Here is a 26402-nt window from a genome sequence, read left to right on the forward strand (position 1 = left end):
GGGCGGAGCCGGGAAGAGGCCGGGGGCGTCTTTCCCTCCCGCGGAGAAGGCGCCCCGGCGCCCCGGCGCGCTGCGACCGTCCGCCCGGGTCGGGCTGGGCGGCGGGCAGAGCGCGGCGCGGGCGGCGCAGGGCGAGAGCGCAGCGGCCCCTGGCGGCCGGCCTCGAGGCACCGCCGCCGCGGGGCGGCCCGGCGGGGCGGGGCGGGGCGGGGCGGGGCGGGGCGGAGCCCTGGAGCGCGGCCGCTGGCGAGACCCGAACTGCGCGCGGGCGGCGGGCAGGGAGGGCGGCGGGGCGGGCAGCGGCCCCGGCCCGCGTCTGCGCCCCTGCGCCCCTCGCTCGCCCGCGGCCCCCGGCCCCGCCGCGCGCGCAGCCATGGTGGGCCGCCTGAGCCTGCAGGATGTGCCCGAGCTCGTGGACACGAAGAAGAAGGGCGACGGCGTCCTGGACAGTCCGGACTCGGGGCTGCCCCCCAGCCCCAGCCCCAGCCACTGGGGGCTCGCGGCGGCCGCGGGCAGCGGCGGCGGCGGGGAACGCGCGCCAGCCCCCGGGGCGCTGGAGCCCGACGCGGCGGCGACTCCCGTGGTCCCGGTGAGTAGCCTCGCCCCGACCCCTTCCCTCTGGACCCCACCCGCGGCCCGGCCCCGGGACACCCCACTCGCCCGGCCCCGGGACACCCCACTCGCCCCGGTCGTGCCCACTCGCCTGGGGTGCGCTGTCGGCGTCGCCCCCCGCCTGTCGGGACAGCGTGGCCATCGCCGGGAGCCCGGGGCGGGAGCGCGGCGAGAGCCTGGCCAGCTGGAGCCGGTGGCTGGAAAATTGTCATCGCCTGGGAGGCGCGGGAGCCCCGGGAGAGGCGAGCCGCCGCCTCCTCCCTTCGGGGTGGCGGCCCCCGGGGCTGCCAGCCTGCGACTAGGCTACATTCCTGCCCTGGCCTGACTAGTGGGGCTTGGGGACCCCGAGAGGAAACCCCAGCCTTCCCCCTACTGCGGGCCAGGCACCCACCTCTCCACCCTCCCGTTGGCTTGCCTCCTCCTTGCTCCCTCTTAGGGAGAGGGCTCCCCCATTCCGAGAGCAAATGGGGACAGCCTTTGGGAAGCGTGCTGATGGCCTTGGAGGGGACCTTTTAAGAAGAGTCACCCCATGAACCCCAGGCCTCCCAGTGGTTCCCCATGGCCTGTCACCTAACCCATGTCTGCCACAAGATAAGTCGGAGGCCTGTAGGTGGGTAGAAACTTTCAAAAAAAAAAAAAACCACACAAAACACGAATCTTTCATTGTATTTAAAAATATTTAAAGAAAAAACTCCAAGTCTCTTGCCTTAGGAAGCTCCCAGAAGCCATTGCATCAATTGCCTTTACCTAGAACTCCGGCAAGGCCACATCCTGCCTACAGTCAAAGCTCAAAGTGGAGCTCTTAGTGCCCCTCCCCCTGAGGATGTGGAGCCCTCTCCCCTGGGTAGGGTGAAGTAGTCATGGCTGCTGCTGCTCCTTGAGGACCCACTGAAGCTGTGGTGGCTTGGGGAATTCTTGACCCACTGGCCCTGTCTCTACATCAGGGCATTTTCTCGTTTCCATTGGAAGGCAGCCCTTGGCTTCAACTCCACCCTCAGAGCCTCATCATCTGACCCTTTCTAGCCTCATCTTCCACATCCCCTGACCTCAGATAAATACACACATCGGGGCCTCTGATGATGCTCCCTCCACCTTGCAGGCCTTTTCCCGTCTAAGCTTATCCCTTCCCAACTCTCCCAACACCCAGTAGGTTTCCACCTGTCAAAGCCCTGCTGGCCCTTTAATGCCTAACTTGTCACCTTCTCTGGGAAACTTTCCTGGATGCTTCCCAGAGCCAGACAGAGTTCTTGGCTCAGCCCCCATTCCCTGGTGTCACCTAGCTCAGGCATCTGTTATAACTCCTGCTGCCAGACTCCACCCCCAGTCTGCAGCTGAAGCAAGGTGGATTCTCAGGGAGTGCCTGTGGGTGGGCAGGATGGGGGAGCAGAGAAGGCAAGGGCAAAAGAAACGTGTGCTTGTGTGAACACCTGGAGGAAAGCTGTAGTGTGAGTGTTGGAGAGTTGCCTGCCTCCCTTGGGTGGCTTGTCATCCTCAGCCCCCAGGACTTCCGGGAAGGTGCCCCCTGAGGTTGGAGAGTGTCTGGCAGCAGGTTCTGGGGACAGAGCAGACCCTACTATCACTGCTTGGGGGCTATTTCCAAAAACTCTGCAGCAGCGAGCAGTCTCACACCTTATCCCCTCCCCCATCTACTGACCCTGGTTCTAGCCACAGTCCCTCCCCCAGGCGGGCTTACCAAACTCTTCACTCAAGTTCAGCAGCCTGACCCGCTGGACACTGTCTCTCCCTGACCTAACCTGGTCCCCTCCGGCTTTTGCATTTCCACCCTACACCCCCAACTGATACCTTATCCTGGTAACTTAAGCTTCAAGTCAATCTTCTAGAAATGTTTGTCTTTGAAGAACTAGGGGTGGGGCTTCCACCTCCACGCCCAGGCCCAAGTGTGGGTCCTTATCTCAAATTGGGCAAAGGAAATGAGAGGTCTTGAGTAAACCCAGGGACCCACAGGGCTGCTAAGTTCAAACTCTGATCTGCCTTTGCGTGCTTAACGCAGAAGCCCCGATTCCAGTCAAACAGGGTGAAACTAGCACCTGTGTCTAGGGTGGAACAGTGTCTAGCTCAGGCTGTGTGAGGAATCCACAGGCTGGAAGACAGCCCCTAGGCGTGCTGGGCTCTGGTTCTTTGGGTTTTCTGCATAGTGGAAGGTGACTAGAGAAATGGTTGGCGTTCATCCTACAGCTGCCTCCATCTTGGCTGGGAGTTGATGTGGGGGTCTCAGAGGCAGTTGAGTTGGGGGAAGTGAGACTGAATGTTCTTTAAAAAAAAAAAATCCCTGGTAGCATTTTTTGTTTGTTTGTTTTGGCCTTTTCTAAAGTATTGCTGAGACAATGACAGGGCTGGGGGCGCATAATTGAGGGTTCATGGAGGTTTCTCACTGCCTTGCTGCTGGATGGTACAGCAGCCCCACAGTCATGGTGCTGAGCTGGCATTTGTTTCCACTTTGTAGCCTTTCACAAAACCTCAGCAATGGAAGGGGACACCCACTGGGCATGCAGATCAGGTCAGAGGGCATGTGATGTGACTATTCTGAAGGCGCATCCGTGACAGGCCTAGGATTCGAACCCAAACCTTTGACTGCTCCAGTGTTCATCTCGCGCTGTGGGTCAGCCAGCCTTTCTCTGGCATCCTTCTTAGGAGATGGACAGGAATCCCAGTTGGGCCATCAGCTGCAGACTCAGAGCCAAGTTCTTCTATGGGGGATTGAAACATGGTCTGTGTTCTCCATCCTTGCAGAATCCAGCATCTCTCCCCAACCCCCTGGCGCCGGGCTGCTCGCCAAGGTTATGCCCCCTGTCCTTTGGCGAAGGAGTGGAGTTTGACCCCTTACCACCAACGGAAGTAAGGTAAATCAAGGAGGTCCTGATTTTAGTTTTTCATTGTTCATTCCAGAAACTGATGCTTTTTTTTTTAATTATATAAGTATGCCAATGACTGGTGATCAGTGGGTACATTTTTGAACTAATTTCTGCATTCTAACCAATCAACTATATACACTTTTAGAAATAAAAAGATCATATTATATATATATATATATATATAAAGTCCTGCAACTTGCTTTTTACACTTCATATATCAGATGTTTAAGATTTTGTTATAAACCAGTTCCACTTTCCAGAAGCTGCTCCCCCATTCCCCTCCCTTCCCCCACCCTGCTTAGAGGTGCTGTAACCTTGTCTCATGCAATTTCATGGCAAGTACTGTTCTTCCTCTGGGAATTTATCTCCTCCGGGATTATCAACCCGCAGAATCACTGAGAGGCTCTGTTAAAGATAGGTCTTTTTAGAGAAAGGAATTTTACTTTTGGTAACTGGTGGTTTTATATCTAGAGTTTCAGTTGCCTTAACACAAAGGGCCCTTTGACGCGGAACAAAGGAGGCTCTGCAGTTTAGAGGTGAGCAGTTGAGACTTTTATTCCTGTGGAGCTTGTATTTTGAACAAAATGGAGCCATGACTTCATGACATTAGCTTCCACCAACCTCTTACCTCCTTCCCCAAGTAGAATAGATGTTTCTGTCTGATTTGTTGAAAGAATGTGGATTTCACTCCCCGACCAGAGGGTCGGAGCAGCACTGTTACGCGTGTCTATGTGTGATGCTGGGACATCCTTGGTTATCCATGAAGCTGCAGTAATTAATTACACAGCAAAATGAATTAATGCTTTGTTTCCATTTAAAAAATTAACTACCAGAGGTGAACTTAATGTAGTATAGACAGACACTGACTTATAATGATGCACACCTGAAACTTACATAGCATGCAACGTTATTTCAATTAAAAAAATAATTTTAATTAGCTCCCTTATTACCAAAGAAGGACTTAAAAGAAATTAGCTGCTGAGGAACATGGATGTTTATTTATTTTATAGAAATCAGGTTTGTAATGTGCTTTGATTGATAAGATCAGATCTTGGAGTCCCTGGGTTTGAGGAGTCTTCAAACCGAAGGCCAAAGTGGGCCAATAGCTAGTATATAGTGTAACTGAGCTTTCAGAACCAGCGTCCAAGATTCTGGGTTTCTTCTTCCTCTCAATAAGGAATTGATTTCACTTAAAGGGACAGAAAAGGAGTTCACCCCTAGTGGAGCAGTAGAATGCACCTTGGTATATAAGTCACCCAGACAACACTTGGTATGTTTTAACACGCCACCCAGTTACCATTGGGCATCTCTTACAGAAAGAGGACGCGGAGGTTTGGGAAAGTTAAGTAACTTGACCAAGGCCTCATAGCTCAAGTAAGTGGGGGTAGACTCCAGGGGCTGCTGCCTGTAATGAGAAACCGTGAGTGCCGGGTAAACCTTGCAAAGTGTGCGCACCTGCGTTTCAATCCCTTCTGCACCTCTCCCTCCCACTGCCGCCTTCACCCCTGCACCTGAATGTCCTTTCCCAGGTTGTTGGGCTGATTAAATTGCACCCTGTAGGTAAATGCTTAGCATAGTGCTACACAGTAAGTGCTTCATCAACTTTGCTGCATCTCACTAGAATAGCCGCATCTCTGGGTGTGCATCCCACCAGGGGTTCAAGGTCACAGTAGGGACCCCCGCGCCCCCAGCCCAGAGGAGCAGCTTCATGCTGCCTTATGTCTTACCCTCCCCCCCAGGTACACTTCCTCAGTCAAGTACGACTCAGAGCGGCACTTCATCGACGATGTCCACCTGCCCCTGGGCCTGGCCGTGGCCTCCTGTAGCCAGACGGTCACCTGCATCCCCAATTGCACGTGGCGCAACTACAAGGCCGAGGTGCGCTTTGAGCCCCGCCACAAGCCCACGCGCTTTCTCAGCACCACCATCGTCTACCCCAAGTACCCCAAGACCGTCTACACCACCACCCTGGATTACAACTGCCGCAAGACGCTGAGGAGGTTCCTGTCCAGCGTGGAGCTGGAAGCCGCGGAGTGCCCTGGCAGCGATTACCTCTCGGATGAGTGCTGAGGATGAGTGCCCACTCCGTCCAGCCCAGGGGAGGCCAGCCTCGCGATACCTCTACCCGGCCCGGGGAAGGACAGCAAATGTCCTGGCATCTTCTAATTCTTGAGAGAATTTGGGTTTTAAAATATTGTTCAAATTGTTTTTGAAAGGAGCATATGTCCTAGTTTGCTGCTGTATAGTTTCCCCAGAGTCTCAATTCGATGAGAAAATACAAAGATGACTGGAGCAAAAGGAAAATGGCCACGACTTGAAATAGGGAGGGAGAGCTCTTTTTCCATTGGTCAGTGTATCTGAGGAAGAGCGTGGAAAAAGTCTCTGGGATGGAAAAAGTGAGTTTTCAGAAATTTCAGCCCCGGGTGTCTTCACTGCTCGAAAGTGGTGCTAATTCAGCAAGCTGTGACACCCATATGGGTTCAATCTGTGGAGAGTTGAGTTCCATTCCATTTTTTATTTCCATTTCCATTTGTATTTCCTGTTAACCAAAACTCTTGGAATTCTCTAAATCTTTTTCACGATATCAAAAAACCCCAAACCACAACAGAAGATGCCTTTTAAAAAAGAAAGAAAGAAAAGGGTCACCCTGTTCTGGCCGCCTCAGGAGGGTCAGGTCAGCGCCAGTTGAGTTGGGAGCATTGGCTTCTGTTCGGCTTCCTCCCCCAGCTGCAAGGTTGGGGAGCTCGGGCTCTGGCAAAGCCCTTCACACCCTTGGCATTTGGTCATGTCTCCACAGGCTTGTGTAACTCTCCTGATATGTATTTTGGGGTTTCCAAATTCTTTCCTACTTTTTTTTTTTTTAATTTTCATAAAACAAAACAGTGAGGGCCCTTTTGAGAAAACCAGCATTTTAAAAGGATGCTTTGGAAAAACACTTTGGGGACTCCGAGGTGGGGGTTCACTCACCACGAGGACTGATGATCACACCTGGGACTTGATGTCAGCTGGGAGAAGGCAGGTACAGATGTTTCTGGTGATCTGGCTCATTAGGATGAGTGTCCTCCCCAAGGACTCTGGGTGGCCTCCTCCTTAAGGCTTGGAGCGTGTCCTCATCAAGGAGGGATTCTGCCAGTGCCTTAGGTGTAAGCTAAGAAAGCAAGGAAGTCTGCCTCCCCGCTCCTGCCCCAGGTTAGGCCAAGGGGAATTCAGAACAGAGCGTGATGCCACGAGTCTGACTGTGCTCCTGGGCCCTGTCGTGATGGTGTATGTTTCTTTTAAGTGTTCATTTTAGTGTAAGTTACAATCACAGCGCTGGGTGTGAATTAAAGAAACTATGTGAATTCACTGAGCCAGCTGCAGAAACCAGGAGGGGGTGGTGGCTGGGCACCTCCGAGCTTCAGTCCTTGGCCCCCTGACCCTTCTCTCTCCTGCCTGTCCATGGGGGTTTTGAGCAGAAGTGTCGCAAATGGTTTTTTCTCTTCCAATATTGCAAAGAACAAACTGGAGATTTCCTTCGAATATATCCAAATTATGTCAAGTGCTCAAAGGTATAGAATATTATGAGCATGAACTCCCGCTGTATTTCTGGGTTTCTGTTGATAGTTTCCATCTGTCCTGAAAGCAGAATCAATAGCTCTGTGGGTATCCTGGAGCCGCAGCAGGGACCAAGGAAGAGAGCAGGTGTGATGATAATCACCCTCATTTCAAGTCATTGGAGACCTAGGGTGTCAAATTGCCTGGTGTCCTCTTCAGATTTAACAACACCTGTGTCTGCCATGCCCCTGATTGGATGCATCCTCTTGGTGGAGCCTGCCGTTAACTTGAAGGTCCTGAATTTGCCAGAGGAAAGCTCAGCAGGGACCCCTGCAGACAGGAACCCTGTAGTCCCAGTCATCACGCTGCGAAAGAGTAAATTGCACAGCATTTACTGATAAAAATGGATTTTTCTCTGATTTCGTGATCTTGTCCTTTAAGTGGCAAATGTAATTTTTAAATTATGTGAAGAGAATTCTCAAGGTTTTGCTCTGGCCACATGGGGACACTTGAATGAATTCAGAACAGTATTGTGGGCAGCTGGGTGGGAGAGACTGTGGGAAAACATGACCTTTAAACATAACATGTTGAACATAGCAATGATCATGAGATTGTTTTGGTTTAGGGGGACTGGGTCAAGTTCAGGTAAATCATTCTAGGCATGGGGAGACTCTGAAATAGATCAGTCAAGTAAGTGTAAGTGAGCGATTGTGAATTTGTAATGTAAATGGAAAAGCAGGCTTTGTTTTAAGTTATTCACTAGGGAACCAGCTGTAGTTCTTTCGTAGCCTTTCTTTTTCTCCAAACCTGCTTAGCTGAGAGGTACAGAAAAGGAAGCAGGTGAAGACACAATGGGACACTTTAGGGTGGATCAAATGACATGGCTCAGTGGTGGATTCAAGTCAGTAACATTCCTAAGCATGTCTGGGAGATACAGTTTACTTATTAATTAAAAAGATTTCTCAGTTTCTTAAATTATGACTTTCATAGAGTAGTAAGGAGGATTTGTCCTTTCAGAGAAAAGTTGTTTTCAAGTCACAGACCTTTTAAAAAGAATGAATACCTTCATTTGACACTTTTCCTGTTTCTAACTATAGAAAATCCAGAATAGTATTTGACAAACTATTTTTAAAATTCGCCTTTGATATCTGTCCCACTCCATTTTGCTTTGTGACTGTTTCATTTAACAATAAATTATCTTTAAAAAATTATTTGTCTCTCTTTTTAAAAGTAAAAATAGAATGTTTGGTTAAGAAAAATGGATCCTCATCTTGAAAAAATTTTTTGACATGATTGTATTTTAATAGCATGATACTTTTTAATTTTATTTTTATATTCCCCATACAATTGCAACCCCCTTATTTTGACCCCAATCTCTCCTTTCCCCGCCCCCTACCCCCCATAGAGTGTCTCTGGTTCATAGTTGTTTGTTGATTTTGATTTTCACTTTCTTATAGTTATTCATTTTCCTGGTCCCTTATTTAGGTTTTCTAGATTCCTGCTATGAGTGAGACCATCCGGTATTTTTCTTTTTCTTTCTGGCTTATTTCGCTGAGCATGATCCCTTCCAGCTCCATCCATGTTAGCATGATACTTTTAACTGGGTGTTGCTTGCCCTCCCTTAGGGAATTTTTCAAGGGGTCCCGGCATACAGTTTTTAGGAATTTGTTCCCAGACTGGATGAATCTTTTTTCTAAAACTATTTGCTCTGAGGTTAAGCCTCTGAGCAGCAAGGTTCCAGCCCCCCTCCCTCCCTCCCCTTCCAAATGACTTTGGGCCCACATTGCAGAAGAAATCCCAAGTTCTCACCTCCCGTACCTCATAAAGCAAGGCAGTGGCAAGGATGACACTTTCCATTTAATAGCCTCACATTTCAACCTCAGTCTTCCCTGAGGGAAAGTCCCTTTGGGCAAAGCAAAGTGAGGGTAGACCGAAATCATGAAAGTGAAGACATCTTATTTCACGCAAGGGGCAAATTCATGGCAAGACTCTGCTAGTTTTTAAGTTACATGCAAATAAATGTCTTGGGAATGCGTATTATCATTCCTATGAATTTTGAAGCCAGTCTCTTTTTAATAGAAATTAAGTTTAATTTGGTTGATTGGGATGACAATGAGGGCTGATTTTGCCAGTTAGGTTACATGGTGTAAATTTTCCATAAAATGAATGTGTTAATCAGCAGTGCTGAACTTTCAGTTCAAAGTATGTTGAAACTAATATTTCAGTTTTTCCAAGTTTCCTAAGAATATCTGATTAAGCAGATGCCCTCAAGACAAACAGTAGTAGGCATAATTAATAATAAAATGACAAATCTTAGGCAGTCTTTTTGGTATACTTCCCAGAAACTTAAGAAGTAGATGACCCTAATGATTAGGTAATGAATCCTCTTACAAGGAGTGCCTCTTTTCAAAATTAAATTCTAATAACTTGATTTGAGTATAATCACTATCAAGTAGTTTATTTATATCATGATTTCCCAAAGTGCTTTCTGTAGAATAAAATAAAGTTCTATGATCAAGTAAGTTTGGGGAAATGAAAAGCTCAACAATGCTAGCTATGTTTGTGGCAGGGCTGCCTGGAAGTTTGCATTAATCAGCTTTTGCTGCATAAGCACCACCACAGAATCACAGTGGCTGCAGCAGTGAGCGTTTGTTTCTTGCTCACAAGTCTATAGGTTTGATAGGGTAGTTCTGCCAGTGGATGGGTGTTGAGTTCAAGTTTTTCCACTTGGCTCTGAAGCTGGCTAGAGTGGTTACCTGGGGCACAATCTTCTCAGAGGTAAAAAGTCACCAGAGGAACAAGTAGAATTGTACAATACCTTTTAAGGTCTACACTAGGAACGGACCCAGGATTCTACCCAAAGTGAGTAATTAGCCAAATCAGGTTGTCTGATTAAACCTGATGTCGGGGAGCCAGGGATGTGAGTGGAAGGAATATTCAATTCAACAGGAATTCATTCAACATGCAATATGCACGGAGAATCTTCAAAGGGGAAGAACTTCTATGTAACATTTTTCCAAACTCATTGGACCAGAGAACCCATGAGCTTTGCATAGGACCAATGTTTATTTGGAATGCACTTGGAGAGGTGCTAGTGTATATGTGTAACGATCAAGTCTGATCAGGATAACCAAAATCATATTAGCTATTCCCAACAGAAGGAAGTTCATACGGAGAGCCCGTCTCACAGCTGTTTGGAAGACTAAAAGAACAAAAACAGGACCCTGAAGTAACCCAGTTACTAGTAACTACAGGAAGCAGCTCCCACCTCTATAATCCCCTTATGGCAAGTTTCACCTTAAGAAGCTAGAAAAAGATCAAATTAAACCCAAAGTCAAAGGAAGGAAGGAAATAATAAAGGTTCAGCTGAAATAGGAACAAATGATTGTGAACTTTTTTAAACAAAAATGTACTTTGAAAAAATGGATAAACCTCAGCTAGATTAATCAAGAGACATAAAGCATGAATCATTAATAACAGGATGAAATAGAGATCCTCCTATCAAAATTATAATAAGGTAATATTAGGAACAACAGTGTGCCAATAAATTTGACAATTTAAGAGAGAATATGGAAAAATTCCTTTAAAAATTATTGTTCCAAACTGACACAGATGAAATAGAAAATCTGAAAAAACTCAGACTTTGATAAATATAAACCTCTTCAAAGATTCCATTAAGAAAATAAAAGCCACAGACCAAGAAAAAGATATTCACAAATGTTGGCAAAGGACTTATATTTAGAATCTATAAACAGCACCTACGAGTCAACATCAAAAGACAAACAACCCAATTAAAATGTACAAGAGACTTGAGCAGACATTTCATGAAGGAATATATATGGATGAAAAACAGTCACATGAAAAAGTATTCAACATTGTTAGCTGTCAGGGAAATGCAAATTAAAATCACAATGAAATATCACTACTTATCTAAGAGAAATGAAAACAGGTCTGCAAAAGGCTGGTTACACAAGAATGTTCTTGACAGTTTTATTCCCAAGAGCAGTATGCTACAGTAACTGAAATGTCCATCAACAAGAGAATTAATAAGCTCATGCATATTCATATGATGGAATACTATTTAGCAATAAAAAGGAACGAAAGGTTGTTACATGCAACTTGTGAATAAAGCTCAAAGAAAATGCTGATGTGCACCAAAGAATACATACTGCATGATTCCATATATGTTTGACATTCTAGGACAGAAAATATTAATCCCAGCTGAAAAAAAATAAGAATAGTGACTACCTTTTTCCTTCTGACTTATTTTATTTAGCATAATCCCCTCCAGTTCCATCCAAGGCAAATATCAAAGGTTTCACTCATATGTAGAATAGAGAGAAACAAAGACAAAGGATCATTCAGACAAAACCAAACCAAAAATAAACCCTAGAAATCTGACTGTAGAATTAAAGTTACGTGGTGGGGTGGGGGGTAGAGAGCAAAGTTTGGAAGATACCCAGTGAACTATGAGGTAGGTCTATGGGCACCTTGGTCATGGGTGGGTGTAGTGTGGTAACATATCTCTGACAAGATGTGATCTGTACCTCTGAATTATATACAGTGTGTAAACCAACATTACCTCAATAATAATAATAGTGATAGTGACAATAATGATAAATAGTGATTGCCAACATGGGTGACTGGGAAGGACATGAGAGAACTTTCTTTGGAGATGGAACTTTCTTTGGAGATGTTAGGAATGGGTCACATGGGTACATACCTTGTCAAAACTGTATAGCTAATATTTATACTTTCTAATACTATTTTTGTCTCAAAGAAAAGAATCATAAAAAATGGAAACAGTTGAATGGAGGGTTGGGGAGTAGGTAGAGATAAAGATAAAACAAGAATGCTAGAATATTTTTGTACATTTAAATTTACACAGTCACATGTCAAATTTCTGCAAATAAATAAAAATTGTCAGAAGAGTAGTGGAATGTTAAAAAAAAAATCTAGAAATGGGGTGATAGGTACATGGGATTTTATTATGCTATGTTTGTGTTGTATGTATTTGAAAATTTCCATAATAAAAACTCATAAAAGTATCTTCACTGTTTCTTTGACACAATTTGAGTGCTCATTTTAAAAAAATCAGAAAACACACATTGACAAATATAACAAACTCTCATAACTTTCTCAAGAGGTAAACCCCTGCTAATTTTTTTTGAGAATTATAGCTTTTGCTGGTGGTAAAAATGGGCCAATCTGAGAGAATACTTTAGGAGGAGCCATTATAAATACTGTTTTCATCCTTATATTGAATCAATAGATGAGGGATCAGGGACAAGGAGGTTGTGTGTGTGTGTGTGTGTGTGTGTGTGTGTGTGTGTGTGGTTTCTATTCTTTAAGTTTGCTGGTTTCCTTTTCAAAATGAGAATGCTGGGGGTCTTGGGTGTGTCAACTGATTGCTGGTAATTACATATTGTTCCTTTTCTCCATAAGCCTTGGGCTTTGTTTAAATCATTAAGCTGGCAAGCACAATTAAAAAGATAACATTCTGAATGCCTGCACTCCACCTTCCTTACCTTGAGAAGTTATTACAAAGCAATGAGGATCTGAAAACATAATTTAAATGAATTTTCCCCTCATTTTCCCGCATATATTTATTTGTATCCACCTATTTTCAAAACCGGGTAATGATGATAACAATAAAAAAGCGTCTGTATGTGATACAAGTACTATATCCAAGGGGAAAGGATAAAGGCCAGGAGTGCAGGGTGGGTGGGTGGAGTCAGAACCTAGATGAAGAAGAGCTGCTATACCTGAGAACAAAACTTAGTCCTGCGCTCCCTTCCAAGCAAGACCCAAAGAAATACAGCCTCTGTGACAGTAAGGATGCCTGTGAAGACAGGAATTTTTCCTGGCATTACACACTAAGACATTACTGTCCATATCTTTATAAAAGACACAAAAGCAAAGATCCATATAGTCTTCCAATACCACTTCCCATTTGACTCTGGAGAAAGTTAAGGAAGGACTTATGTTCCAGCGCCTTTGACCCAAAAGAGTAGGCCCTTTGCCCTCTAGGAAAAAAAATCACCAGAGAGCACTAGTGTAGATGAATCAGGCAAGAATTTGTGAGAGATACTCATGCTTGAGGGAGCCCAGTGGGAAGGAATGTAGCCTGGCTCTCTGAGGGGAGTTAGGGAGAAATATTTTAAGGGTGAGTCCCTGAGGTAGGGAGGAGAGCAGCATCTCAGTTGGGCCACGCATGCGCATGCACCGATGGGTTACATTCCAACTACGGTGTGGGCTCTCAACTTTCTCCCTCTGAGAAACTGTGAAAGAATCATTAGTCAGGACCTAAGGCTCTCATGGTCAGTGTGGTGGGTCAGACTGGCAAGTCCATGATTTAGTCCACTTGTTCAAACAGGACTTGAGGCAACTCATCCTACCAGTTAGCAATTTCTTTTTCCTAAGCTGTCTCACTTACTTAAAATAAGCACTTGGGCCTGCCTGGTGGCACCGGGGTTAAAAACACAGTGTTATCAAGCCATGCCTGCACAGCCACTGCAACATGAGTTCGATTCCTGGCCGGCCAGGGAGCTACCCACAGGGCACAGCAGACCTCTCGTGACTCGCCCGCTGCTCCCCTCAGCAGTGTATTTCAGTCGATCTGCCTGTTCTGTTCCCCACTCTGTCTCTGGTGAATCTTCTCATCTCACCCCCAAAACCTCTGGCCTACACCCCAGTTCTTGTATGTGTAAATAAATAAATCTTTTAAAAAATAAAATAAGCACTTATACATAGTGGTAGGGATCCACATAGACTCTTGAGCTGTTGCAGGACAGGAAAAATCTCCTCTTCTACCCCCTTAGGTTCAGTGACAGATGCCTGTGAATTAGATTAACAGGAGAAAAGGCATACAAATTTTATTTTAAAATGTTTATATGCATGGGGGCTTCACAGAAAAGAAGTGAGAACCCAAAAATAGTAGTTCGACTTGGGAACTTATATACCATTTTAACAAAGGGTGATACATTGAAGAGAATTGATAAGAAAAAGGAAAGGTGTTTGGGCTTCTGGGGTCAAGAAATCATGGAAAAGTGACTAGGAAATACAGCAGGGAAACTAATGGAAGATAAAGGTTAGTCTAGTAAGTCTATGCAGACTCCTCTTGGTGCTGGCTCTCTGGCGACAAGAGTCACTCTCCTCATTCCTGGTACTGGAGTAGGGGGGCATGTATGTCACTTTCGACAAGGGAAATATGCCCTGCTCTTAGGTGGATAAGGGGAGAACAAAGAACTTTCCTACATCTGTTGGTTCTCAACTGCCTTCAACTCAAAACAATCCTTATACCAAAGTGGCAAATTTTGGAGTGGGGTATTCTGGATCCCTTCACCAGACCGCCTGGGATCAGATATCAGCTCCATGTCTTATTAGCTGTGTGACCTTGAGTTAGTCCCTTAAACTTTCTTTAAAATGGAGGTAGCAACAGTTGTTTCTTTTTTTCTCATAGAGATGACATGAGGATTAAATGAGTTCATATATGCAAAATGCTAAGTATAGTACCTGGCATGAGTTAAAAGCTCTACACATGTTTATTGTTTTAATTATCTTTTGGCTTGTAATTTCACCTCCAAGAATGTATCCAAAGCACTGGAAAGTTGCACTAAAATGTACATATAAGGATGTTCTTTGCAAAGTTGTTTAGAATAGCCGAAAATAGGAAACCAAATAAACGTCCACAAATAGGAATTGAATAAATAGTCTATACAACAGAACACTAGGCAAGCATTGCAAAGTATGATGTAGCTATCAATGTAGTGACTTAGGAAAGATGTTCATGCAGCATTTTTAAGAGAATTATTTTAAAAACCATGTATTCTCCCCATTAAACTTATTTTTCTGTATGTAGGTCCAGATGGATGGATATGAAACAGAGGAGGCTAGCTTTTTCTGCATAGTGGGGCTAGTAGAGGTTTAAAAACACTCTGGCTTAGAAAGAAAAAGAAAAATACCGGATGGTCTCACTCATAGCAGGAATCTAGAAAACTTAAATAAGGGAACAGGAAAAAGAATAACTATAAGAAAGAAAATATCAAAATCAACAAACAACTATGAACCAGAGACACTCTATGGGGGGAGGGCACAGAAAGGAGGGCTCGGGGTCAAAATAAGGGGGTTGTAATTGTATGGGGAATATAAAAATAAAATTTAAATAATAATAATAAATAAATAAATAAATGATTTTTTTAAATAAAAATAAATAAATAAAAACACCCTGGCTTATCTGTATTTTTTCATTTGTCTCCTGTCTATGACCTATGTCTATGTGCATTTCCTGTGTAATTTGAAAAGCAAAACCTGAGTATAGAACATTACACAGCTTTCCGGTGATTTAAGTAGAGAAACCAGAGTTAAATGGCTTGTCTATCCCTTACACCAGGGTCAGAAACCATGGTGAGTCACACTTTATGCTATCTGCAAGCCAATATGGTAGCCTGCACATTTTTAAGGATGTTGGTTAAAGACCTGAGATCTCTGGTCAGCTGATGGAGATCTCCATCTCTCCAGGATCTTTGCCCCAGGAGTCCTTTCTGCCATTCCTTCACCGATGCTCCATCCACTCACCCTTCTTTCTTACTCCAGAACACAGTCTCTTTTTGTAACCCCATGTCAGAATTGACATCCCATCACTTTAACTTCAGCGCTTTTCCGGGGAAGGATGTGGACACACCAGGAGGCCCAGATCACTGGGGAACGTCTACCACCCCAACCCACACGAAAGTCTTTATATCCCTGGAATTTGTCCTCCCGGAGTGCCCACAGCGGACATTCACAGGGCTCACACGGGAGCACTTTGTTCCCCAGTCTCCAAGGACTACTGGTGTGGAAAAGTCCAAAGTCTACCGTGCCTATGGTAGGAGTATCTTTGATGAACTCACCATGCAGGCACATGCTAACTCTGTGTCCAGACTGAAAATCACCCCTAGGCTCTACCAATACCAGGTACAAATCATAAATGCGATTATTCTTACTAAACAGTGCTGATTGATGGACACATTCTGCTCTCAAACAACTCAAGGACACATGGTTACATGGTTCTTCTTTAGTTAATGGATCCCGTAGTATTGGCCAAGACCAGTAGTTCTAGAGATAAGTGTGCAGTGGATCCAGGCCAACTGAGACTGACTCATTTTGCAATCAATCCCCATGACCTTTGGTCAGGGGCTTTTAAAAATGAATCGTTCTTCATCTAGAGAGTAATGGGAAATCTCTACTTGACATTTCTTCAGGGATTCACTGTATTCTATAAAGGATTTATATGAATTCTAAAATGATCTGTCCAGTGCATGTATCTAGAGGGTTCATATGCTCTTGCTCTCCCCCTTTGCTCATCATACCCTAGGTCTGTGCAGCAGTCAATGACTCCATTTCCTTGGAAGCTGGGATTAGCCCAGTGATGAGCCTCTGACCTGGGCCAGGCTGGAGACCTTCGCTGGGATTGATATGAACATGTATAAGGACATAGGAGTCACTCTTTTCTTATAGAGAGCTAGAAGGATTTCAGTGGTCAATTTTGTCGTCCTGTTATGGGAAACTGCCTGAACATGAAACCAGTAAAAGGGGAGGCAGAAGCAAGATATGGAGACAAATTTGGATGGTGTCCTAGATCCAGCCATGTCTGAAGTCACAGTCAACCCTGGACCGTTAGGTTTATGAGTCCATTACTCCCTTTTGTCGATAAGCCAGTTTCCACTTCCTTGCCACTGGAGAGATCCAAACAGATATAGCCAACTTGGCTTGAGTTGGAGCCAATTCTGTGCTGTGGGGTCATTAATTCCCACTTGCTTCCTCTATTTATAATCTAAAACAAAGACATCCATTGGTTCCAGGCCACAAGTAGGCATTTTGCTATTTGACCCAAAATTCCCTCCCCAGAATATTGGTCTTTGAGACACTTGTTTCATTCCTCCTATATTCTCTCTTGTTCCAGACCCCTGGGATTTGTTTTGTGGTTGGTTTGAATTACATCTATGAATGACGTCTATGGATCAGCCACGGAAGACTGGTTTCTTTCTATTTTCCCCCTCAGTATTCAGATACTTCCATTATGTTTTCCTATCAGCATTCCTTGTGACCCCTTGCTCCTGTTTCTCCCCCCTCTCTTTCAACCTCAGAGCTCTCAGGAGCTCTGTTTGTTGATGTCTATTAGTTTTTGAAAATATTTTATGCTGTTGAATTTCTGCAATGTGAATATCCAATATTTGTTCCTATCATTCTGACTTACTTTGCTGCACATAATTCTCTCCAATTCTTCCAATTTTGTTGAAAATGACCTCACTTGATCCTTTCTTGTGGGTGTAGAATACTCCATCATGTGTATATACCATTTGTCCATTGAAAGAGATTTAGGCTGCTTCCATGTCCAAGCTATTGTTAATAGTGCTTTTGTGACTATTGTGGAACATATGGGTTTTTTAAATAGATGATTTCATATTCCGTGGCTGTATACCCAAGAGTGGGATTGCTGGGTCGTACACTATTTCCATTTTAATTTTCTAAGGTAAATCCAGATTGCTTTGCATAAAGATTTCACTAGTTCCTATTCCCACCAGTAGTATAATAGGGTTCATTTTTCTCTGCATCCTCTCCAGCATTTATCCTTAGGGGTCTTTTTAATATGTGCCATTCTAACATTCGTACTGTATTCTTCTGTCTCCTTATTTTTTATTTTTTGTGGGGTTTAGTAGGGGTAAACTGTTGTTTTTGCACCTGTTGGAATAGCCAAAGGACTGGTACTGGTGAGGGGTAGTAGATCTATAAGAGGAACAGGGCACTAGGCATCAAGGGACCAACTCCAGTAGACTCAGGGATTTGAACTTCCGGTTGTGAAGCATTTCTTTGTAGTGGGGTGGCAGGTATCTCAGCCTGGACTTCAGTAGTAGCCTCTTCTATAAGGAGGTCCATGTGTTCTCACCTGATGCAGGCTGTGTGATGAGCCTCAGATTCAAGCCATTAATCCTCACTCTGTGCCCCCACCTCTGTCACTCTTTAGCAATGCACCCTCCATCCTGGGTGCCTACTCGTGCCCTCCCCCCCCGCCCTTATCCAGTGCAGTGCCAAATCTTAGGAACCCTGATGTTGTCTTATACCTGAGTCAGTAGCTGTTGGAGGGTTCTGCAAAGCTGTTGCTCCTCCCTCTTGTGCTCCTCCCCATTATTTTAAACAAAGTTCACTGCAAGTTTTTCCTACCCCTTTCAGTCAATCTGATACTTCTATTGTACATGCTGATAATCTGTTTTTCCATCAAGGGATTGGCTTCGGTTTACTTGAGTATTGTTATGCCTGTCTTGAGGAGGTGAACCCAGAGTCTTCATTTTGCCACCATCCTGCCAGGCTCCTAAAGCCAGATTTCTTTGTGAAGTTATACACCATTGCCTGAGACAGTTTCTGCAGTGTCTGTGTAGCCACCATAACCTAAGATATCACTGATCAAAACTCTTACCATAGATGAGCGCTTCCTGGGTACAGGCACTGTGCTGAAGGTCTGAGGTACTGGTATCTCCCTGCCTTATAGTGTGCATTAAGCCACTGTGCTTTTATGAAAGGCCTATATTACCACCTGCTTTTGATAACTGAAAAAAGTCCAAAGATTTGCACCTTTACATCAAAAGGTGTAAAGTGTTGGTTTCAGTGTTCAGTGTTGGTTTTCCAGTGAATCATTATAGAGGAACACCCAAGCAGCACGAGTGGTGTTGCCTGAGCGCCTTCCCTAGAACTACCTTACACAGGCTGTGTATTTCATTTATATCATTCCTGCTTTTACTCATGTTAGTGTTTAGTTTTTAATCATTATTTGGTATGATTTGTTTTAACCTGGTCTGAAACCTGGTCAAGTTGGAGCAAAGAGGAGGCGTTTATTTGGGGTTTTAGGACTGCAGCCAGAAGACACAGACCCAAGAAGTTCTTGAATGGAATTTTCCAGTTGTCCACAGATAGGGAGGGCTTATCAACAAAGAAAAGCAGGATAGCTCACATTCAGGTCCATTATGCAAATTAGAAGTCAGTCAAATTCTGATTGGTACAATAACATGCAAATTAAGTGAACAATAAGTATCTGCATGATTGGCTGTTTCAGTCCTGGGAGAGGAAATGTTACAGGTCAGTGGACTGTGTTTCAGTTTCTTCTCTGAGGTGGATGTGCCTGGGCCTGCCTGAATATGTAGCACCTGCCTGGACATACCTGGGACTCTGTCCCTCAACAGACTCCTGACTGATTTGTCTTTACACAGACTCAAATTGCTCCATTTTGTTATCTTTCTTCCTCTCTCTCTCTTTTATTTTTAGTATTTCTTGTCTTTGGTAGATTGTTTTCTGGGTCTTGGAACATTCAAAATTTTCCCCATATATATGAATGGTAATTGCCTCTTTGCTTTATGTTGTTTCCTCTTAGGAAAGGTTTCACTAGGATTGCTCTACTGTCAGGTAGGGGGGAGGCCGGTGCTGTGATCACTGCATTTGATTCTCACCACAGAGGTAGGTATTTGTGTTCCTGTTTTCAGATGTGGTAAATAGTCTCAGAGAGGTTAAGCAATTTGCCTGAGGTCACACAGCTAGTAAGTCTTGGGAAAGATAAATTCAGCTCTGATGTCAAAACTCAAAAATTTAACCACTATCCTAGAATATCTCATGACTGACAGTGATCTTGGGCCACCCCCACCCCCATGGAAGACAATGATAAACCACCAAGACATCCTAAGGCTGGTGTGCCCTCAGATTCTTCCGCCGCCACACCCAGTCACTGTGGTTAATGCAAAGGGCCTTGGAGATGCCAGTCCAGTTGAGACACCCTCTTCCGTCTTTACCTCAGGCAGAGCATTAGCTGAGCATTAGCATGTTTCCAATCTCCTCCTGTCCATGGAGCTGAGCCCAAAGCCCAATTCTTCTTTGATTAATTCCCTGGATGCCCCTTAACCTGGACAAGCCTGGCCATTTTGGTCTGTTTCAGGGGCCCTGCCAGGCCAGGCTGCTAAACTCTGCTCTAGGGGAGGGGAGGGCTTTTCCAAAAGTTCCTTCACTCCATCTTGCCAGGGTATGCTGGCAAAACTGTGAAAACTCTATAGCCGGCCTTTTAGGGAATGGTGGAAAGAGGGCTGCGCTGTCAGCTGGGGGCCTCCCGGGACCAAGGTGACCACTTTTCCCTTGACTTTCAAATAAGCATTCTGTGATGTTTTATTTAGGCTTCCAACTTCTATGTACACTGCATGTCTTGCCTACCCCAAAATATTTTAATTCCTTGGAAGTCAGGGGCCTCATCTTAATCTCCGCTCTCTCCCTCTCGAGCCCTGCACTATGAGGCACACAGGTGACTGAAGCTACCCCAGAGACCACCCTCTCCCTTGGACCAAATAAATGCCTTTAGGGAGTATAAACACCCCAGTTGTGACAGTACTTCCCCATGGGCCGAGCCCAGTGTGGAAGCTGCCTAAAGTGCTGCCTGGACAGGCTCTTCCCTTCCCTGCATCCTCTGTGCTGATCTGGGCTGCTTTTCCTTTCATCTCCGAAACAGCCTCACTGGCATGTGCATCCTTGTCTCAGGGTCTGCTACTGGTAGAACCCGAAGTAAGACAACATGTCTCCCTCATAAATATTTGCGGAAGGAATATTAATTTGGAACAAGCAGTACACTTGGACATTTTTAATGCTCCGGAACTGTTTAAAATGCTGTCTTGGGGGCCTCCCTGGTGGCGCAGGCGTTTGAGCACCGTACTGTGAAGCTGTCTGCAGCCTCTGCAGCGTGGGTTTGATCCTGGCGGGCCAGCAAGAATCCCACATGGCAGTGCAGCCCTCTCCGGTCTCACCCGCTGCTCCCCTCAGCAGTGTACTTCGGTCCTTCTGCCTGTTCTGTTCCCCACTCTATCTCTGTGAATCCTCTCACCCTCCCGTGCATCTGGCCTATACCCCGGTTCTTGTGTAAATAAATAAATCTTTAAAAAACAATGCTGTCTTGGGGATAAGGAAAGACCATATTTATAAGAGAAGCAAGATTTCTTTTGCGACTTCTCATAATAACCTCCCAGTGGTGAAGTTTTGAAATCCATGTAGTTTAAAGGCCACATATGGGCAGGGAATATATTTTAAAAAAGCCTCCAGGATATTTGAGGTATTTTCCTTGGACCTATAGAGACATGCTGTGTGAGGCGTTTTACCCCTGAAAGTAAAGATTTAGAATTGATATAATCTATACTTTCTCTTTTGGGGTGCCAGATTATAGACATCTGTGATGAGAAATTAAATAAGACATGCCAGCTTCTTTAAGAAAAAGGAAATTCTGGAAAGAACTTTGTTCAATACGTTGCTTATGTTCGTAAATTGTAGCTTTCCTGGGCAATGAAGTGCATCTTGGTGAAAGGAGAGGTTGACCTCATCCACACGCCAGACATCTGCTTCCTTCAAAAGTAGACCTGATTTCCTTTTATTATTATTTTTAAACACATAAACTTGGGATAAGGATGAATTATGAGCTTGTCAGTGTCGTGGGCAGATTTTTACTCTGGCAGAGTGGTGGCTAAGTCAGAGTGTAGGGGCTTGGCCGTCAGGTTTCCGGTGAAGTATTGACTGGGGTGGTCAGCTTTTAATGAGGGCTGCCTGCTGTTAATAATGCCGTCTTTATCTGAGAGGAAGAGTAAGTTCTCCGGGGTCTCCTTGGCACAGGGGTCAGAATGGAAGCCCTTGAGGGCGAAAACCTGGTAGCGCTTCCTTCGGTTCAGTTTATATATGCGAATCCTCTCTTTTTCTGCTTCCGGGTCAGCCAGGATGCCATCCCAGCGCAGACTTTCATTGATCTGGTTTGAAAGCTTCTCTTCTATTTCGGCCAAGTCAGTGAGACTTCCAGGGGAGGAGTAAGAAGGGATGAGCTTGTTTTCACCCTTTTCCTGGCTGTACTCTGACCCTGGGTCATGATCTTTGCTGGCACTTAAGATGTCATGAAGGGATGAAGACAGTTGCTGATTCTTCAGGCCTCGGCTCTGATGTTTATCTGCTGAGCAGATGAGCCTTGTTAGCGTTTGGGGATGATTCCTGCCCTCAGCCTACTTGGGGATGGACCAAAATCACCAAAGATAGAAAGGAGTAGAGGCCCCTCCTTCTTTAGCACTCATGTGACTACTCCCGCCAAGCCTTGCACATACCCCCCAGCTGGCTATATGCTTTCGGGAAGAGAGGAAGCACATATGCAGCACATACTAAGAGCCAGTGCCCCTGGAGAAAGCTCTTGGTCCAATTTTCCAGGTGAGGAAACAGAGACTCTGAAAGTCCCAGTAACTGCCGACACAAGTGGCCAGTGGCAGGGCTAGGACTTGAAAGCAAGCCTGACATGCAGTACTTTGTTCTTTCCACTATATCCCCCACTTCGCCTCTCCACATCTCACAAGGTCCTTTCCAGTGCTATGCGTCTATGACTCTAGCGCTAGTCTAGACGCTTTATGATGGAAGAATGGAGAATAACAAGGAAGGCTTCCTACATCTGACTGCGGGGAGCTGTATCATGCCAAGCCAGGAAATATTTCTGCCGTGTGGCTTGTACTGATTTTTGCTTTTATTAATAGCATTTCTGAATTACATAACATGTTCATAAAATAATACAAATTGTGGTTCTTTCATCAGCTCATCCTTCTATTTCTTGGGACTATTCCCCTCTCCAAAAGAGAAAAGAAAACAAAATCCCCTTTCGACGTTTTCTCATACCTCCTCCTCCCTGAAAACTTTGGTGTCCCCTGCTGACAGTATGAGGTACATGCCACTGCCATTTCTAGAGTCAGAAGCTAAGCCAAAAAGACGATAAAGCTCCCCATGTTGTTTTGCAGACACACACAGGCTTTTTGACCTAAATGCTAGGCTTATCTTTTTGCCCTTTTAAAATGATGATTCCACCTGCAAGGTTGACATGGGAAGGCTCCTGCCCCTCTGCCTCAGCTTATTAGGGTATTAGGGGTGCCAGCTCTGCACATGGGGGCCCAGGGCCCAGGAGACTGACCCCAGGATAGTCACCCTAGAGGAAGGGCTGCTGTGCCAGGGTCAGTGAGAGCCACCTCCCTGACAGACAAGCACACAGTGACAGTGGAGACTTCAGCATGCAGACAGGAGTACTGTATATCACGGTTGCACTCTTTCTCCATAAAATGGGTACTTAGTGCTTTGTTGAGAAATTGGGGCTCCTAAGAAAGGAAGTTGGTGAGATGTAGGGGCTCTGTGGGTTGGTGGCAGGGGTTGCTGTGTGTATGTGAAATGTCCTCAAGGAGAGCCTCAGTGAGAACCTGTGGCATAATGGTTGTGTGTACGCAAGAACTATTTGGGAGGGGGCCTACACATGTGGGTGCGTAGCAGAGTGTGTGTGTGTGTGTGTGTGTGTGTGTGTGTGTATGGACTATAAATGTGAGTGCCTGATAGGATGTTTGTGTTTTAGTTTTGCTTGGTGGTGTTATGGTTATACGGGGCTGTTGCTGAGGATGTATGTAGCAGTGACCGGGGCGATGGCTGGCGCGTGTGCAGTTAAGACTGAGCTTGGCTGGTGGAGTGAGGAAGGATGACTGTAAGGAAGGACAATTTATATGCATTTATTGATTGTCCACAGAACACCCAGAAGCAGATGTCTGGAATATAATGAGGATGATGTAAGGAGGGCCTCTTGGCAGAAGGGAGGAGATTGTGTTCATGTTTGTGTCCGTCACTTGGGTCTTAGTACCTTTTGGGTGGGCCAAGTCTCTGCATGAGGATGAGATCCTCGTAGGAGGGCTTGGGACTTCTGTGGGGAAGGTATAGATGTTTAGGATTACCACTTTCAGCTGAGGGGTCAGGAAATTGAGAGTGTGTCTGTGTAAAGCTGTGTAAAGTTGAGTTGCTGTTGGGGTCTACATGGATGTTGAGTTATCGCTGTAAGATTTGGGTCTGTGTGTAAGGTTAGGATAGTGCAAAGTTGGTGGCCTCTGTGGTAATAAAAAGTCTCTGCTGACTGGGGAGGGGTCTCTAGGTATTGTGGTCTGCAGGTTAGCGTTGGGGTGCATGGCATGTGTGGGGAGGGGAAGGCTCTGTTTGGGACAGGCAGATTTCTGTCTGAAGAGGTGTAGGGTAAGGTAAAAGTATCAGGTTTTTTTGCCCTCCCGCCATTAGGATAGATGACGGAACCCTGGGGTCCCGAATGCATGCCTGATGCCTGGCATCTGGAGTAGGGTGTGGGCATATGTAGATGGGATTCACCTGGGCTAAGACTGGGATTTTTTTAAGGGCAGCATCACGGGGACGCCAGAAGAAGCAGGAGAGCAGAGAAGCCGAGAGAGCAGAGCAGCAGAGACCACCAGAGAACGCTGGAGAGCCGAGTGAAGACTTGCCTGAGGCTGGGAGGCCTTCCAGCCTCCCCGCCCCCCAGTACCCCTGCCTGCTGTGTACCTGGTAAACCCCAATAAAAGCCTGCAAAAGCCACTGAGGTCTCCAGGACTCTCTCCTCCCACCCGGTCTGCTGGATCAGAAAACCTGCACTGTGTCCATTCCTGCCCCTACAAGGCATCTCGGGTAAAGGGGTGTCTGTGAGGAGCGCGTGTCCTCAGAGAAGAATCTCAGGTGTGGAAGCTGCCGCACTAGTTGTTCCTCTTACCGTCCCCCTTGCCCGACCCCTTGCTCTTCTTCTTCTTTTTCTTCTTCACCTTCCGTTGGGTCAGCTGGGAGGTGCTGCCCGCTATAGGCGGCAGTCTGGACCCCTTCAAGGCCGCAGCGCTGCCCTCCGGCTCCTCGCTCTCGTCCTCATCCTCTCCGGCTTCACTGTACCCTAGCGCCCGGGCCTCGCTGCGGCCGTCCATCCGCCCGGCCCGCGGGGCTGCGACCTGCGCCCGGGACAGCCAGATGTCGGGGATCAGGAACTGCGGCTGCCAAGCCAGCGCGGAGCCTGGCCGGAGTCACGCGTCTCCATGGCGACCACTCTGCGCATGCGCGGTCAGGAACCTTCCGCTCAAGTTTGTCCCTTGCATGCAGGTGTGTGCTCGCATGTTTCAGACTGAGAAGTTGGTAGGCTCTGTGGTGCAAGGAGGGACAGTGGGGAGAGATTCTAAATGCTCGGGCTGACACGTATCTCACCTACTCCTCTGCCTTTTAAAATGTTGTTTATTCTTACCAACATTTTCATCGTCCTAGTTCCAGTCTTATACGTCTACTGTGGCCTTTCAAGCTCCACAATCCCAGACAAACCTTTCCATCTTTCTCTATCCCAGTAAACAAAACAGCCGGGCCAGCCAGAAACCTGGCGACCTTCCTTGACCCCACTGCCTCCCTGGGGTCCTCAACTAGGTTAGGACTGACGGCCTTGTCTGGCCCTTGAACTCTGCTTCCAACCCCACACATTCTTTATCCACACAGCTGCAAGAATGAACTCTATGACACACTCTCTGGTGGTTTCCCATCACAATCCATATCAATATTGAATTTAGTGTGGCTTACAAGGCCTGGTATGATCTGTCAGCAGTGTTTCTAGGCTTATCCACTACAGACTGTATTTACCAAAATTGGTTACAATCTCTCTGATCCCAAGTGCTCTTCTAGAATCTTGCCACACACACAGGGAGAGACAAAGTCTAATTCCACTTCCCTTGGCTCTAGGTGGTTTGTTGACTCACTTGTAGCAATAGTATGTGAGGAAAATGACACAGTGACTCCTTGGGGTAGGTCATAAAATGTAGTGCAGCAGTCACCTTTTAGGGGGAAACTTGTTCCTGAGGACTTCAGCCTTCTGGGAAGAGGGCTGAGTACCCTGAGCCACAATGCTGTGAGGAAGTGTAAACCAGACTACAGGGAGAGACCTTAAGACTACGTGAAGTGAGAGCTTCCCCAGCTGCTGCAGTCCCCACTTTTCCACAGCTAGCCATAATGATGGCAGCTGCAGGAGAGACCCCCAAGCCAGCCCCACCCAGCCAACTCCTTCCTGAATTCCAGGCCCAAAGAAACTGTGAGAGATAATGAAATGATTGTATTTGCTTAAGGTATTAACTTAATGTTACTAATGTTTGGGAGATGATAAGTTATGCAGAAACAGATTGCTTTGATTTTAGCCACTCTGGTACTTATCAAGTTTTATTTCCCTGTGATTTGGAGAGTCATTTCCCTGATGACTAATTATGCTGAATGCTTTTTAAACTGCTGATTGGACTTTTGTGTATCTTACTTTGTAAAGTGTCTATTGAAGTCTTTTGCCCATTTTGCAATTGGATTAAATTATATTTTTGTTACTGATTTGTAAAAGTTCTTTACATGCTTGCATACATCCTTTGTTAGATGTGTGACTACAAAGATATTTTTCCCAGGTCTGTAGCTTGTATATTCATTGTCTTAATGGTGTCTCTAAGTAGGTAGAAATTTTAAATTCTGATGAATCCATTTGTATCAATTTTT

At 45.7% G+C, this 26402-nt stretch overlaps 2 protein-coding genes across 2 annotated transcripts; one reads left to right on the top strand and one right to left on the bottom strand.

The window, feature by feature from the left end:
• The first annotated feature begins 290 nt into the window (after positions 1–290).
• On the top strand, positions 291–12223 carry RFLNB (refilin B). Its single transcript, XM_037492666.2, has 3 exons — positions 291–589; positions 3364–3473; positions 5225–12223. The coding sequence occupies exons 1-3, from the start codon at positions 374–376 to the stop codon at positions 5553–5555; spliced, it is 657 nt and encodes a 218-aa protein (XP_037348563.1). The 5' UTR covers positions 291–373; the 3' UTR covers positions 5556–12223.
• Positions 12224–20951: 8728 nt separating this feature from the next.
• LIAT1 (ligand of ATE1) lies at positions 20952–24852 on the bottom strand. Its single transcript, XM_037493206.2, has 2 exons — positions 24619–24852; positions 20952–22008 (listed from the first exon to the last, which is right to left on the bottom strand). Exons 1-2 carry the CDS (start codon positions 24818–24820, stop codon positions 21518–21520), a joined length of 693 nt encoding a protein of 230 aa, XP_037349103.2. The 5' UTR covers positions 24821–24852; the 3' UTR covers positions 20952–21517.
• Positions 24853–26402: the final 1550 nt, after the last annotated feature.

This window comes from Talpa occidentalis, unplaced genomic scaffold, assembly GCF_014898055.3.
Source record: "Talpa occidentalis isolate TD23 unplaced genomic scaffold, MPIMG_talOcc4v2.1 talOcc4.7, whole genome shotgun sequence".
NCBI lineage: Eukaryota > Metazoa > Chordata > Mammalia > Eulipotyphla > Talpidae > Talpa > Talpa occidentalis.